Genomic DNA, 17,527 nt, shown 5'->3' with positions numbered 1-17,527 from the left:
TTTACTAAGGTGCTTAGGTAACCAGGTAGCAAGCAGCTAACATCAAACAACAACAATAACAAACACATGTGTGAGAGAGTGTGTGTATTTGTTAGACGTCGTCGCATATATGCTCGTATGTCGGCATTTGTGTGGTATTTTTAATATGGTCGTGTGGCTTTTTTGCTAGTCTTCGTTGCGTCTCGTTAAAACGATTTACCCGAGGAACCTGTCGATCAATCGTCAGTCGTCTGCTACAAGCCAAACGATAAAGAACTCTTACGTCTCTACTCACATTCTCTCGCTCTCGATTGCGCCCTCTATATAGTATTTTTAAAACCTGGTGTATAAATTTCTTAAATCACACGGGATTTTTTTGTGTGTCGGTATTTTTTGCACATCCGTTATCTGCATTCTCTCTTGCTCTCTCTCTCTGTCTCCTCAACAACGTCAGCTGTGAGCAGCAAAAAAATTAGCCTACTCACTAAAAATTTATTACACTCATACTAAAATTGAATGGTTTATTAAAGACTTTTTATCAAGCTGCTTATAGAACACTTGTTTCATACGCTCGTTGATCGTTGAAGAAGCAACACACGCTGCAAATTAACAACGGAACGGTTTTAAGAGAAATAAAAAAATATTAAAGACAAATTTTGAAAAAAAAAGATATAAACGTGAAATTACGTTAAACTTAAACGGAAGTAAACAAACAAAATAAACTCAATAAAAGTGAAGTGAATTTACAAAAAAATTAATAACAATTTAATAAAAAAAACTAATTTAAAAACCAAATTAATAAAACTAAAAAAGTTTTCTGATATTGTTATTAAAAAAACCAAAACAAACTTAAATAAATTAATAAAATGGTTACCGGTGTTTGTGGACCCACAATGACAGCCAATGTAATTGGAGCACCTATTTCACATCCTCCCAAGGAGACACCTGCTAAAAGCGATCGTCGTGTAAGTATTTAAAAAAAATATGCAAAAATGGTCAACTCATTTATTAGTTAGTTAATGTCAAGAAATTCTTAATTCAACTTAATAGCACCCCCACAGTTAGTTGCTATTAAGTTTACAAAACCGAACAATACCAAATGTGGCGTCTGTGGCTGTAACTTGTATCCGCTTAAGAGTTTCGCATTTTGGAACATCTGTGGGTAGTTAGTTTTCCCCCACAAGCCAGCCACAGTCATACAAGGCAATATCACATCACAATAATACTTTTCAAAACTCAAATCAACTAAAATAAAATAAATGATTTAATGAATGAATATGATCGTATAATGAAGTGAGTGAGTGGTGGCTGTGTGTAAGTGGTTGAACCCAAAATTGGCTAAAACTGCGGCGGCAGTAATAGCGGCCAACGCACTTCCACAAAATAAAAAAATATATATAATTTAAAAAACCGTATGAAAAAATAAGTAAAACAACTTTTGTTTGTTTTAATTTTTTAATCAAACGTTTTTGGCGTCATTCTGATGTGTGGGGCAGCACTGCCATAAAAAGTAGTAGATGAAGCGTGTGCTTTTTTTTAAACCCCAACATCAAACAGTTGATTCATACACAAATCTACATTCATTCATTATTTCATTAAGCCAACATATGTCTAAAACGTCCACAATATTTAGCCAACGCATTCCATGACAATTTACTTTTAATGTAATTGGTTCATATTTTTGGTCATAAAATACTACGCGCCAAGTTTAAATCTCTGATGACTTCACTTTTATTATTTTGGCATATGCATGGCAATGATTGTATTTTATTAAGAAGAGAAAAAAACCTACTCATTATTTTCTTTTTGATTTTATTTATATTTTTTTGTACATTTTTTTTCATACAATATCGAGGCGCACAAAATCTCCCTATATGGTTGCCTTAAAATATTGCCAAAAAAAATCAACAAAATATTTTTTTTGGCAACCAACGACCTTGTTCTTTTCATAAGAACCTTTTCGTTTTTTTGTGAAATTTCAAATGTCTAATGCTACTAAATCACATGCCGCTATTTGTGTAATTTTTTTTAAATGGACCACATAGATGTATTTCTTTTGTTGTTGTTGAAATCACACGGCGTTTTGCTATTTATAAATTTTGCTAAAAACATTCAATGTACAAAAATATCGCACGCGATCAACAAATTTTCATATTGGCCCCGAGCCATAATTGTTTTGCTTACCAATTAAAGAGCGATCGTTTGGTTATTTAGCGTGTGCCGCCGTCGTCGTCCTCGTTGTATACCGTTTTGCCATTAAGCACCCTCATTTGAACAATTGAAAAACCACCGCCCCCCAACCTCTTCAATACCACCCCACCAACCCGAAACGATTTTAGAATTTATTTTAAAACAAAAATATAATTTGTAGCATCACCTTTGAGTTATTTTTGTACAAAAGACACAAGAAATAATGCTTTCAATGTGTGAATGCGTGTGATGCTTAATTTAGCCGTTTTTAGTTGTTTCAACCGAAATATTTTTACACTAAACAAAAAAAAAAAACACACACACACACATACGCATTTTGTTACTAATTTATTATTGATGACGCCAAATATTTTGGTGATGTGTGCGTCTTACAAAAGTTTTTGCCTGGTATGAGGTCAATTAAAAATATTCTTAAAAATTATTTTTGAAAATATGACTAAATATTTTAGAATTTACAAAAAAATGCTAAGGACATAAAAATAGATATTACAATTTTATTAGAAATTTTAAACAACCTATTAATTTATTGTTCTTTTTTTCTATCTATTTACAGTCTAACAAACCTATTATGGAAAAAAGACGACGTGCCCGCATTAACAATTGCTTAAATGAATTGAAAACCCTAATTTTAGATGCCACCAAAAAAGACGTAAGTATTTTTTTTTTGACAATTTAAAACAATTTTAAAAAACTACAATAAAAAAACTTTCCAAAAATTTAAAACCCTTAAAAAACATTAACTTATAATTTATTTCCTTTTTCTTTATCTATTTTTAGCCTGCTCGTCATTCCAAATTGGAAAAGGCTGATATCTTGGAAAAGACCGTTAAACATTTGCAGGAATTGCAACGTCAACAGGCCGCCATGCAACAGGCTGCCGATCCCAAAGTCATTAACAAATTCAAGGCTGGTTTTGCCGATTGTGCCAATGAGGTTAGTCGTTTTCCCGGTCTAGAGCCAGCCGTCAAACGCCGACTCTTGCAGCATTTACAAAACTGCATTAATGGTGTCAAGACGGAATTGCATCATCATCAACGTCAAGCTAATGCCGCCTCAATGGCTGTCCAACAATTGCATGGACAAATCTTGCCTTCACCTCCCTCCTCACCCGAACAAGATTATCATCATGTTCAGCAACAGCATCAATACATCATGAGCTCTCAGATACAACAAACTCCCCATGGTTACTTCCTGCCCAATGGTTTGCAAGTGATACCTACCAAATTATCTAATGGCACCATAGCCTTGGTATTGCCTCAACAACAATCCCTAGCCAATGCTAGTGGTACTCAACATCCACCTATGTTGGTTCCCATTCCCTCCCGCACTGCCTCTACCGGCTCAGCTTCATCTCACAGCTCCTATGAGCAATCCTACTCCAGCAACTCAGCCATGCTACACTTTGCTCCTCCCAGTCCAGCCAACTCTCATGAAGCCATGGACTACAAACCCTCAGTTATACATCATGCTCCCGCTCTGCAACAACACAACAATCCACAGCCCTTGGCTTTGGTCACCAAAAAACAAATCAAAGAAGAAGAACAACCATGGCGTCCCTGGTGAGAGGTGTGTGTGGTGATGTTAATGGAAGTTAACGTTTGCTTAGAACCAAAGTGTTTTTAGAGAACACCAAGACTTCTTCACAACTCACTAGCTGCATTACGGAAATGACTGGTATAATGGCAGATCATGAGAAATTATGCATGAGGGTCGCCAGAACCATGGTCATTTTGGGGCAGTCTAACAAAAACGTCATCAAGGTAAACATGACAGGCGTGCTCAACAAAACAGAAACTTGTAAAGAACTGGAAAAGACACGCTGCTCTTACATACACTTACACTCACACTTTTTAAAAAAGGCAAAATTTCTTATTAAAAAAGCCTAAAAAAACAAAGGAAAAGTTTTTACTCCTCATTGTCTCTCACACGTACATCCACACTTAAGCATTTTCGCTAAAAGGGAAAATGTTGAAAATCATAAGTTCATGTTCTCAACAAACAACAATCCAGCAAGTGAGCTCTTAACAACAACAACAAAAGTCTCTTTACTATACCCGCCTAAGAGTGTATATTGCTAAAATAGAGATTTAAAACGAGTTTGTTTTCCAATGGAATATACACTCTGCCTCCACTCGCTCACACAGTCGTCTTCCCCCTCCTTTTTTATCATTATCATTGAACTATTTAATGTGTTATTCATTAACTTAATGAAACAACTACCTCATACAAACAAATATTAGTATTATGTTAAAAACAACAACAAAAAAAAAGTTATTTTATAACCAATAAAATCTGCAAGTCTTCCTTGACAATAATTTTTACTAAAATTTTTAAAAAAAGAACAACAAAATCTTTTTTATAAAGAAAACATTGTAAAACTTTATTTTTAGATTTTAAGTATAACAATTGTTAAAAAAAGAAAACAAAACTGATTGTGAACAACACAAAGTGATAAAAAATTCATATTTATTTAAAATTAAAAAAAATATGTTTAAAACAAAAATATAAAACTTTTATTAAAGGTTTAAAAAATAATAAAATATATCTTAATTTCAACTTAATTATTACAAAGAGTGTTTTTATTTTAATAAAATTTGAGAAGGACACTATTAAAGTTAAACAGTTCTCTATTTACTGAAAAGATATAGTAATGTACACCGACGGAAACCTGGTAAAAAAAATATTTATTAAGCGGCCGTTTCAAAGCTTAATTTTATTTTTTTTATTTTTTTTTAACTTTTTATGTTTTAAATATTGTATAATATTTTTCCATGCTCGAAGTTGGGGACTTTGACCCATAAACTGTGAGGGCCAAAGGATAGATAGATAGATAGATAGATAGATAGATAGATAGATAGATAGATAGATAGATAGATAGATAGATAGATAGATAGATAGATAGACAGATAGACAGATAGACAGATAGACAGATAGACAGATAGACAGATAGATAGATAGATAGATAGATAGATAGATACATAGATAGATAGATAGATAGATAGATAGATAGATAGATAGATAGATAGATAGATAGATATATAGATAGATAGATAGATAGATAGATAGATAGATAGATAGATAGATAGATAGATAGATAGATAGATAGATAGATAGATAGATAGATAGATAGATAGATAGATAGATAGATAGATAGATAGACAGATATATAGATAGATAGATAGATAGATAGATAGATATATAGATAGATAAATAGATAGGTATGTAGATAGATCATTTTTAAAAGATTTTGTTCTTAGATGTGTACAATATATTTATATTAATAGGATCGGTTAAGAACTGTGGGAGTTATAAGTGTTTAAAGTTGTTACTAATACATAGAAAGAAAAATCACACGTATGTATGCTTGAGCTAAAAAACAAACAATGCAAGAAAAAAAAAAAGAAAAAATTTTAACAATTAGCTAGTATTTATTGTTAGTTAAGGTCCATAATTGGCCCAAGCCATTTAAAATCAGCAAGCCTTTTTAAACGCACTCATAGTTTTATATTTGGAAAATGATCAAAAACAATAAAACAAAACATAAAAGAATAATAAAAAAATCCTCAAAATATTTTTGATCGGATCTCCTGGCAGAATTTCCAAAATCATATAAGACATGTTCATAGTTGCAGTAATCAGCATTACAATGAAATCGGTGTCCAACAGGGGCGATTACCCCTCTATTATTATGTATGCTTTGTCCATGGTAGCATCCCCTACTAACATCATAGTTTCCAAGAATATTATCTGGTAAATAAAAAATACCTATTAAATTTAATCCCAATTAAGGAGATACGGTCAAATTTTCAACTTACAAGATGGTAATTCAATTGTAAAACACATAAAGGCGTTTGATTTACATTGTGTTATAAATCTCTTTTGTTTATAAAATACATTCTTGCAACTGTCATCCGTGTCTGTACTTAAACATTCATAACATTTTAATCCAAGAATCTCTAATGTTTTGATCAGAAATATTAGTATAAATAACTTAAAGCCAATAATGGAATTCATTATTAGGTCTTGGGGTTCCGGTTTCCTGATGATTTTAATGTTTTTGTCTTTAGTTTTTTCAATGTTTTAAAAAAAAAATTAAAATTGACATAATTTGCTTTTTTGTTTACTTCAAAATTAAAAATATTTTTTTTTGCTTAAAATCGTCGTAAAAATACACAGTAAAAAATTATTTTAATTTGTACAAAATCAGGCTGTTGGCTAAAACCTTATACTGTCGGTGATAAAGTGATAGCAGAAAATAAAAAAATATATTTTTCTATAGAAAACTGTCTGTAAACTTTTCTGTGGAAAACTGATTATGAACTTTCCTGTAGAAAACAGATCGTAAATTTTTATATTACTTATATTGAAAGCTGATCATAAACTTTTATGTAAAAAACTGATTGTAAACTTTTCTATTGAAAACTAATCGTGAAATTTTTTTGTAGAATGCTGATAGTTCACTGGCTTTGAACTTTTCTGTAAAAACTGAACGTAAACGTTTCTGTAGAAAACTGGATGTGAATATGTTGTGGAAAATTTCTTGTAATCTTTTATATAGTTAACTTATTGTGAAATTTTCTGTAGAAAACCGCACGTGAACTTTTATATAGAAAACTGATCATGAACTTATTTATAGGAAAACTTATTATAAACTTTTTTGTGGAAAACTAATTGTGAACTTTTCGGTACGTGAACTGATCGTAAACTTTTATGTAAAACATAGATATTGAACTTTTCTGTGGAAAAGTGATCGTTCTTCTTTCCGTAGAAAACTGATCGTGAACTTATTTATAGAAAATAGAAAATTATCAGGAAACCCCTCTTCCTTACAGAAAGTAATCTCATAGTTTAATTTTGTCGTAGAAAAATACTTTTATATAGAAAATTGACCAGTAAAATAAACTTCGAAAAGACTAAATGAATATTTATTTTTTACATATTTTTTTTTTAATATTTTATGAAAGTTTTTTTTAAGAAATTTTGTTTAAATTTAATTTGTTTAAAAGTTTTCTAAAATATATTGCTTTGCTCTTCTATCCAAAGCAACTAAAACTAAATATGATAATGCTAATTTTAACTTATACATACATACATTATTATTTGTTTTATTTTACACATTTTCAACACATAAATTAGTGACGAATTGATTTCGTCATGAAACTAACTGTCGGCCTTGAATGACCTTGATTGAGTATTTAAGAATTTAAAATGAAATCAATAGAACAGCATATTTATTTCCTGTTAAGCAGGCAAATAAAAACACTAATAATAAAGAAGAAGTTAAGAATTTTTTTTAAAAACTATTTAAAATTTACTATAATTTTAAGAATATTTACATAGAAATTTATTAATAATACTTAAGCTTATTGTTGAAAAAATTGTGGATATTTAAGTTAAATTTTGAAGGGGGCTTTTTATAGGGGATAGGGTCTAATGAGGCCCTATAATTATAAAGTTCATGAGGGTCATCAATGCTAATATGGAACTTAGTTTTGCAGCTTTTTGTCGAGATACGAGTTTATTAAACAAAATTATGAAATTAAAAGCCCTATTCGGCGTGTTCAATTGTATGTGGGTTAGGTGAAATAATGGACCGATCTTAACCATTTTCAATAGGCTTCGTACTGGGACAATCGAATATCATGTATCAAATTTCATTAAATTATTTACAAAATTGCGACCTGTAGTTTGATTACAAGGTTTACATGGACGGAGAAACGGACGGACATAGCTAAATCGACTCAGAAAATGTTTTTGAGTCGATTGGTATGCTTTAAGCTGGGTATAGTACCAATATTATTGTGTGTTACAAACTTCAGCACAAACACAATATAGCCTCCCCACTAAAGTGGTGTAGGGTATAAAAAGAAAACCTCTGTGCCTTACTTTGTATAAACAAATCCTTTAATTGTTGAAAAAGAATCTAAATTATTAAATATTCATTTAGGAAAGTTCTAAAATGCATTTTTAAGCCATGCCTTAGATTTAAATTTGAGTTTTGTTTTTTTTTTTTTTTAAATAAATTTTATTTTACTTTAAAAAAGCCACCGGAATATTTTTTTGTTGAGCAATTTATTGTATTGAAATGAATAATTTGCGAGTTCAATGTTCTGGTTATTTTAGCAAATATACTCGTATATTGAAGGTTATATTATTTATTTATTTTTTGTATTGAATTTTCGAATTTTTTGTTTTTTTATTTTTTTGTTTTAAATATCATTCAAAAATACTTTAAAGTCAAATAAAAACAAATTAAAAGAAGAAGATACTTTAAAATGTGTGAAGCATTTAAGGTATTTTTGTGTTTGATCTTTGTCAAATGTTGTTATTTTGTTTTTAAATTTAATAAGATAAAAAATTATATATTTTTTAAAATCCTATTTAAGTGCAAAAAAAGTTTAAATTATAAGAATTATATATTATTTTTTTTTTTGCGTTGAAATTTTCTAGTGCCTTGCAAATTATCGTATATAAGTCAGTTATACGTCATTGGAGGCAAGTACGCTTACAAGTAATTAGAAAAATAAGTCGCTGTAAATCGCATGAAATAACGTATACAGCTTTTATAGCTTCACAGGCAAGAGGACTAATGAATTATATAGTGTTGTGTTATAACATTATTAGTAAGACCTTATTAGACTACTTCTATGTAATCTATGCGATATGTAATATTCATTGAAAAAGTGTCGTTGTTGAGTTTTTGCAATATAATTGTGCTTTTATGGACATATAAGGAGCATTCGACAATACCACTTGAGGAACGTGCCCAAGAACGTGTGTTTTCTCCATTATTATAGACACTGATCATCGATAATAGTCTACTTGAAAAACTTAAAGAATAAGGTTTTCGTAGATCCATTTAGTAGATATAGATCTCTGAGACTTATCGAGCCAAAGTCTTCAAAATAAGTCAAATACTAAGAGATCATGTTCGACAAAATCCTAAATTAGAACTTACATGTCTACAGTCCACTTAAAAGGGAAGGAAGTTATAGACTTGGAAATCATAATAAAGCTTACTTCTGCTACAGAGCCATGAGTCGAATAGACTAGACTATAGACTAGACTATAGACTAGACTATAGACTAGACTATAGACTAGACTATAGACTAGACTATAGACTAGACTATAGACTAGACTATAGACTAGACTATAGACTAGACTATAGACTAGACTATAGACTAGACTATAGACTAGACTATAGACTAGACTATAGACTAGACTATAGACTAGACTATAGAATCTTGGGTCGAATCGGAATCACACTTTCAAAGCGAAAATCCTAAAAGCCGTAAACCATTCTTTGATATCACACTAACACACACCAGACATAGAAGCGAAATTTGTGTCGATTCGAAATTTGCTCACCACTGGGAAGCTACAACAGGGCTTAAACAGGCAATGCGCTTAATTATAATCTCACAAGGAAAATAGACAACTTACTCAACAACGTATTTCTCAATGAAAACTACCGACTTCATTACTTAAAAGTACTATGGTAATTACTTTCATTAATCTGTAATATCTATGGTGCATAACGCACTATCTAATCTAATTTTTTATATATATAAAAAATAGATTTGACATAATTTCAATTTCATCGGCCTTGTTTAAGATAAAAATATGCCAAATCATTGAATGGATCTTGTAGGGGGTATGTTTATTGATATATGTACATATAATGGCTCGTAATCTTAATTAGAAGAAAAAACAAGGGAATATTTTATTTTATTCTTAATACAAATTTAAAAATACTTAATTTAAATCAGATTGCTAGACTAAATATTTGTTTGCTTAAAAAATATAAAATTCCAAAGTTCTTGGGCATTGTATAAAAAAAAACAGAAGATTTTTTGCAGACGTCAAACTGAAACCGCAATAAAAAATTGCTTGTGTTCTTGATTAAAAAAAAAAGAAAAATATCACACCCATGAAATACATCACTTGAACTTTCTTATCAATAAATGATTCTTAATTTAAATTTTTTTTATAATTAAAACTGAGAACAACATTTAACATGCAATTATTAAACACAGACGACATTTCGACATATTTCAAAATATTTTGATATTTATACCCTATACCACCATAGTGGGTCCTATATTCATCTTAAAGTATACCAGTCGGCTCAAGATTTACTTTCAAGATTTTTGATTAAATTTGCAAATTCTCTTTGTTTTATGCCCTCATACAACCGTACCCCCCGAATAGGCTTTTTGGGCTCATAATTACAAAAATCAGCAAAACTAATCGGCCTCATTTGGCCGTAGCACCCATACAAACTTCCCTTCACTAAATGACTTTATGGTCAAAATTCATTTATAAACACTGATAACACGATTAAATTCTACATAAATAACTTTTAAGTAGTCATAGAACCATATTTACCCCATAAAGGGGGGTACCCTTTGTCAACAATAAGTAAAAATATTCCAAAATTGAATGCTTTTTGGGGTAGGGTATCATAAAGTCGACTATGCCTGACAATACATTCATAATTGTTATTTTTGGAACTGATAGTGAAAAAAAATAAGAAAAAACCTGTAGTCTATTTATTCTTTTTACCGACTGATAACAAACTAGCAGCATGAGTGTGTATTTTATTTTGAATTGTTAAAGCAAAACGAATTTTTAATAAAATAGTGAGTTTTTTTTAAGAAAAGGATTCTTAAACAGACATTGTTGCTACTTATGAAGACAATTGCTGGTAATTGTAATTTTTACGCCTTCTATTGAACATATCGTTTCATTGCCACACATTTTGTTTGTGTGGTTTTTGTAGTTGATGGATGTAAAACAACTTATGGTCATAAACATGTCGTGGTGGGGTGGTTTTCATTAAAGTTAGAAGTTTTTTAAATTAAGAAATGGAACATCCCGAACCCTGAAACTTTCATTACCAAGTAAAATTTACTTACACATAAGCATTTTATGTCTAATTACAAGTAATTAGAATTATAATTTTATAACTTCACTATAAATTACAAAGTATTTACATACATAACACATTATTAATAACACGTTATTAAACTACTTCCATGTAATCAGGACGATGTATAGTATTCATTGGTTTTACGTTTACATAAAATGTCCGACGTTAGCCGTTTTAAGCGAATTTGGACATGGGGTCATTGTATAAAGGTTAGGCCCTATGATTACAAAATTCGGCAGAGTCATCAAAACAAGTATAAAACTTAGTTGTTCTCTGGTTCTTACACCATTGGTACATTTTAAGGGTTATTCAGTCAAATAAAGTGAAAAATGTAATATTTCGTAAATTTGACTTACAATTCGGATTTGGATGAAAAAAAATTATACAAAATTTCTTAATTCCCAAATCTATAGAAACCCCCACATATAACACAGTTTACTAAAGCAACAATATTCATTTGGGAGTAAACGTCTACAGCGTTAATGTCGATGACTATGTTAAGGCGGCATCTCAATAAGTTCATTGAGTTCCCAGTGCGTCAAATCTACAAAAGGCCTCCGTATACATATGTATTAGAGTTCCGTTGGTGGGGTGTAAGTGCCCGATTTTAAATGTTAGGGTGTATGTATGTGTGGTGGTTTACATAGTCAATGTGGTTTTTATCGGTAAATATTGTTGTTTTTTTTTTTTGTTGTGGTACAGAAGCAAATTTAAGTCGAATTGTATTCGTATTTGACTCTAGTAGGTTGATGATTGTGTTTGGGATTTTTTTCTATATTTTGTTTATACATGTGATTTTGCTGGTTTTTTTTTTGCACAAGCTGTTAAAGCGATGCCTAAATGAAGTCATGCAATACGAATATGCAGCTCAATTTTGTGTTTGGTGGAGGGAAAATAAAACGAATAAATAAAATTTTATTCAGCAGAGCTTGTAAAGAATTTTGCACACCATTTCCCATACAGGTGGATATTAAATCAAATTAAATTTAATAAAAAAAATATTAGATAAATTTAATAATTTTTGAACTAAATTAAAACAAATAGTTTAATTTCTTTCCTTAATCACAAAATACAAATTTTATTCCTTACAATCTACACGCATGGTTGTTGTAACAATATGTAATATAAGTTCTTGTAATCATTAACTTATTCTCTTGGTGGCATTAAAAATAAAACAATTCGATTGCTTGGCTGGTGGTCTTGTTAATTTTGTATGTGTTTTAACAATTGTTTATTGACCATAATCATTGAACGCTTCATTAGCCAACCGCATATGAACTGGCAAAGAAAGAAAAAAGCTATTTGCCGTCACATGTATTGAACTTGTCCATACACTTGTTGTTACAACTAACATTCAACGTAAAAGCAATTCAGTCAACCAAATTATATATATCTCCTCAAACATACAATCAAAGTATAATGAAAAGAACTTATTTTATAGTTTTAAAAACTCAGTAGTTCTGAAGGTAGTTCTTATAGTTGTCATTTAAAGCCTGATATTAATCTCAAAATATCAAAGTTAATTTTTTATGTATCTTTGTAGAATAAAAATATTTGCATTACAAAGTCTATCACGGTTTACACTATAGATTACGAGGGAACACTCAAGTAAATATTTGTTCATTATAGATTGTATTAAAAAACACGATTTTGCAAGACCGTGTTTAAGCCAAATTAGTTTTACTAATCACTGCAGGGTTTATAAAGATACCTGTAATGAATGTGTATTACGTGTGTAAATAATTGTGATTGCAGAACATTGACATCAAGGACAGGTGTTTTTATGAAATTATTGATATTTTTAGCTGTTTTTAAACACTAGTGTGTAATATATATATTAATTAAATATAATAAATATATGATATATAATATAGTATAAATATTAATGTTACTTAAGAATTTATAATAATGGTAAATCTTTTATTGCAAAAACAGTTTAAAAATTTTGCAGATTACAAAAATATTATGTGTAAAACATTCACCCAATCGCATAAATTAACCATACTTTCAAAAGAGTTTTCGAAATCTTTTTCTTATATTTTCTTTTCTTATATTCTTATATCCGAAAGTTGCTACAAAAGAGTATAATTTTTGCACCGAAACATAAATCTATTACGATAGGCGAACCATCAGAGATTGCATGTGATGTCTCTCCAGCTAGCGGAATCCACACCAAAGACATTTGTCCAATTCACAATCAATGTCCTATCGTTGAAGGGTTATATGTCATAAAAATTTTTCAAATAAAATTTTTTGAAACAAAAACAAATCAATAATAAAAAAGTTACGACATATTACGATACAACCTACAACACCGATTGTAAATTGAACAATTGTATTGTTGTTGCTGGAAACAACGCATGTTTGTATATACGAGGAGATCATACACAGTTCTGTGCGGAATGCAAATCAGAACTCCTCGTATACGGTAGCTTCTGGCAAGGTTCATCAATTACGAGATCGCAGGTTATCATATGAATGTCTAAGGTTGCCCACCGCCCATACCAGACAAGGAAGAAAGCCTGTCGCAGAAAATAAGAATACATCTGGCACAACAAATTTCCATGGCGTTAGGGTAATACATATTTGTTGGGATTAAAAGGATTATATGTATCTTTATAATCATCTCCAGGAACATATATCAAATTCGGTATTTATCATGAAAGCACTTGCCCATATATTGCAATATTTGTTAGAAACTATTAAAAAAATGGTTTAAAAGTTTTGCTTGGCCAACCTTATAGAGCAGACCGTGTCCCGATCGATCGAAAGTGGCTTTATTCATTCTAGGTCTCCAAATCTTAGCATATACAGCCCGAAAGTTGGAAAAAGTTTATATACAACAATTGCCTAATGATTTAGCACTCCTGACATTCGGGTATGGGATGTGGGATTTTATCGAGACTACAGTATACACAAACCTTCAAAATTTCCCAATTTTAAAGTGAATAAAACTTAAATGAATGCGTAACCATAATCATCACTTCCTTCTACGCAAATCATAAATTGCAAAACCACAAGCTAATCGTAGTAGAAATTCAGAAAATGTTTATAATTTTCAGAATTTTTGTTAAAAGTTCAACGTTATGGACACGAAATTCAAATCAATAAAGTTGTTTTTCAAATATTTATTAACGTTGTATGCAAACAGCATAAATATGTTAACATAACTACACACACAAACACACTCACGAACACACAAATTCTCACAGATATTAAGTCAACAAACTTTTGATTTGCATTGTCTGACATTGAAAAGCATTTGAGGCGCATGCGCATGGTTCTGTGTTTCAGTTTTTTTTTCAAAACGGAAAAAACAAAAAATATTTAAACTTTATAAAGTTCGTTCAACTAATTGTTAAATAATAAACAGCCCGCAGAGGAAACTTGTCTTACGCTTTTTTTTTTGGTTTTTTTGTCTTTTATGAGTGTGTCACTGTAGCGTTTTTTTAATATTGCCCAGTTGCCTTTTTTGCTCACAAAATTCTCACAAATTGTCGATAACGTGACAAAGAGTAGTGTTTTTATATAATTTGTAAATAATATTTATTTTTAAATAAATGTTTTTGGAATAAAATCTATAATTATATATGCAAATGAGTGCTTTTATGCATGTGTTCCAAGACGACAAATGTGTACGTATGTACATGAGCATGAGCAAAGTCATTTTAGTATTTAGTTTTATTTAAATATAATATTCAGCCTATAAAACGTGATGATTTTTAATTATTATTATTTTAAATGTTATTAATGTACGTTTGTGTGTGTGTGTTTGTTGCTGTGGATTTTATTTTATTCATATTTTGTTTATTCAATGAAATAACAAATTCAAGAAGTTTTTTTTTCCACTAAGTATTATGTATATATGAATTCTTATAAGTACTGAAAACAAAAAGAAAATGACTTACAAACATACAAACAAACACATACATATAATAGTATCTAAAGTATTTGTATGTTTTACTATTTAAATACTTTAATCTACAAGTAGTATGTCAGTCAGTCAGTCTGTTGTATGAACATATGCATGTTAATGAAGTTCAAACCACCAGAGATCTGTTTGCTACAAACGTACTCGTACAATACAATCATCACAGCACGTTCATTCGCGTGGCCATGACCATCAATAATACCTGCTAGTCATTGACTGATATTGTATTTTTTATTTTGTTAAAAAAAATTAAAAAAAAAATGTCGAATTGTTTGCAAGAGCTTTTTTTTCTTGTTAAATTACGAGTGTCGTATTAAACTTAATAAATAAATTGAATTCATATTTACAATATTTATAAAGTTTCATATTTTTTTGTGAAGGCATTAAAATTAATCTACACAAGTTCTTAAAAGATCGTAATAAAAATACATAATAATTAACAATTAAGAAATTTGCATAAATCTCCTATTACGTTATAATATAGGTGGTTTTATTTTAAAGGGCTTTTTCGGAAAATTCACCCGCTGAGTTTAAAATGATAAAGTTGAAATAGTGTCTCTAGAATGACCATCATTATTTAAAGCAGTTTTTATTCTGATAAAGTACAAAGCAGTTAAAAATTAGTCAATTCATTACACCCTCTAAAGTATAACAACATTAATAGACTATAGCCTATAGTATAGTCTATAGTCTAGCCTATAGTATAGACTATAGTCTAGTCTATAGTCTAGTCTATAGTCTAGTCTATAGTCTAGTCTTTAGTCTAGTCTATAGTCTAGTCTATAGTCTAGTCTATAGTCTAGTCTATAGTCTAGTCTATAGTCTAGTCTATAGTCTAGTCTATAGTCTAGTCTATAGTCTAGTCTATAGTCTATAGTCTAGTCTATAGTCCAGTCTATAGTCTAGTCTATAGTCTAGGCTATTCTATATTATAGTCTATAGTCTAGTATTTAGTAGTTAAAATGCTAATGAGACGATAGTGAAAAGAAGTCTTATTAGCTTTTTAACTCATAATTTTTCAATGTAAGTTTTCTCTGGCTTTAAATAGAAATAATATATAAAAATGTGTAGTTAATTTGCAAGTCTATATATGATTTTTACAATATTTTCGTGACATTACAAATCATTCAATCATGTCGATTTGTTTAATAATTACTAAACCTATTTATTTACCCACATGAACAAACGTTTTAAATTCAATAGAAATGAAATATTCTGGGAAATCAAATTCAATTAAATAGAATTCTTGGAATAACATACATATTGTTTAATTTTATTTAAATTTACAATCTAAATTTAACTTTAATTATAACAACTAATAAAGCCCTTAAACTAAAACGTTTTTAGTCTAAAATTCCCAAAAAAAAATTCAATGAAAAATTGATCACCTTGTAAGGCACGTGACCAAATGAAAAGTTTTATTAAATAAAACATAATAAATTATTACAGCTATTACAACTAAATAATTAATTAATTTGTTTTATTTCTAAAATACCAAATGAACAGCAAAGAAACTTTTAGTTTTAGAAAACCTGCAAAAATATAAAACAAAATCCGCTACTTCCTGTATTGTTTCACGTAAAACTATTTAATGGAAATTGTTACAAATCGTTAGAAAACATTAAAACAATAATAAATAAACAAACAAATAAAATACTTGAACAAAAATTTATTGGAACGTTCTACTTAAAATAGAACGTGTTGTTTTTGTAGTAATTTTTTTATTTGTTTTGATATTGAATGAATTTATATATTTTTTGTTTTTATTTTAAAACTAAAACACTCGTACCAGACAATTTAATACCTTTTTTTTTGTTGTTTCTGTTAATTTTGGAGCGTAATTTGCTAATGGCTTATTGGAGTGAATAGCTATGGATGTACATACATATGAACATATGTATATTGTTTTACTTTTTATATGTTATTTATTTTTAACGTGACCCATTAACTTTTTTGTAATTTGCAAAACTCTAGAAAATTAATTATTTTAACGTTTTTCTGTGTTATGGACTAATATTGTTTATTTTGAGCTTGTACTTTTTTCTCTTTAAATATAAAACAAAAACAAAATGCGCAGTTAAAAAAAGAATCGGGTATAATAGCTTATAGCTAATAGACAGAAATCCTAATAATAGATCGATTGTGTTTAGCAAGTCTGTTTAGTGGATAAAAGTTTCACTTTTTTACAAAAAGCAAAATATATTCAAAATCGGGTTCCAAACTTTATGAGGACCTATGATAGGAAACACTAAGATGTGATGTTAACGGGAGACATCCATGTTTGACTTAAGTGTAAGTAAAATCGAAGCCCTATTTTCATTATCAGTCCGCTTAGACTAATACATAGATCTTGAAAGAAAATTTGTAAAAAATAAAGACTTAGGTTAGTGTTAAAACTGCCCTCAAAGAACATGTCACGTTTACAGTTTCCTTGACCCTAAATGTATTTAAATGCAATTTCCAAATCTATTAAT

At 29.6% G+C, this 17,527-nt stretch overlaps 1 protein-coding gene across 1 annotated transcript; it reads left to right on the top strand.

Annotated features, from left to right (window-relative positions):
• Positions 1-234: 234 nt before the first annotated feature.
• Positions 235-4,725, top strand: LOC111680729 (protein hairy). Its single transcript, XM_023442418.2, has 3 exons — positions 235-944; positions 2,744-2,839; positions 2,968-4,725. Exons 1-3 carry the CDS (start codon positions 846-848, stop codon positions 3,751-3,753), a joined length of 981 nt encoding a protein of 326 aa, XP_023298186.2. The 5' UTR covers positions 235-845; the 3' UTR covers positions 3,754-4,725.
• The last annotated feature ends 12,802 nt before the right edge of the window (positions 4,726-17,527 follow it).

The sequence above is a fragment of the Lucilia cuprina genome, chromosome 5 (assembly GCF_022045245.1).
Source record: "Lucilia cuprina isolate Lc7/37 chromosome 5, ASM2204524v1, whole genome shotgun sequence".
In the NCBI taxonomy this organism is placed as follows: domain Eukaryota; kingdom Metazoa; phylum Arthropoda; class Insecta; order Diptera; family Calliphoridae; genus Lucilia; species Lucilia cuprina.
This window is presented reverse-complemented; position numbering and strand designations above follow the sequence as displayed.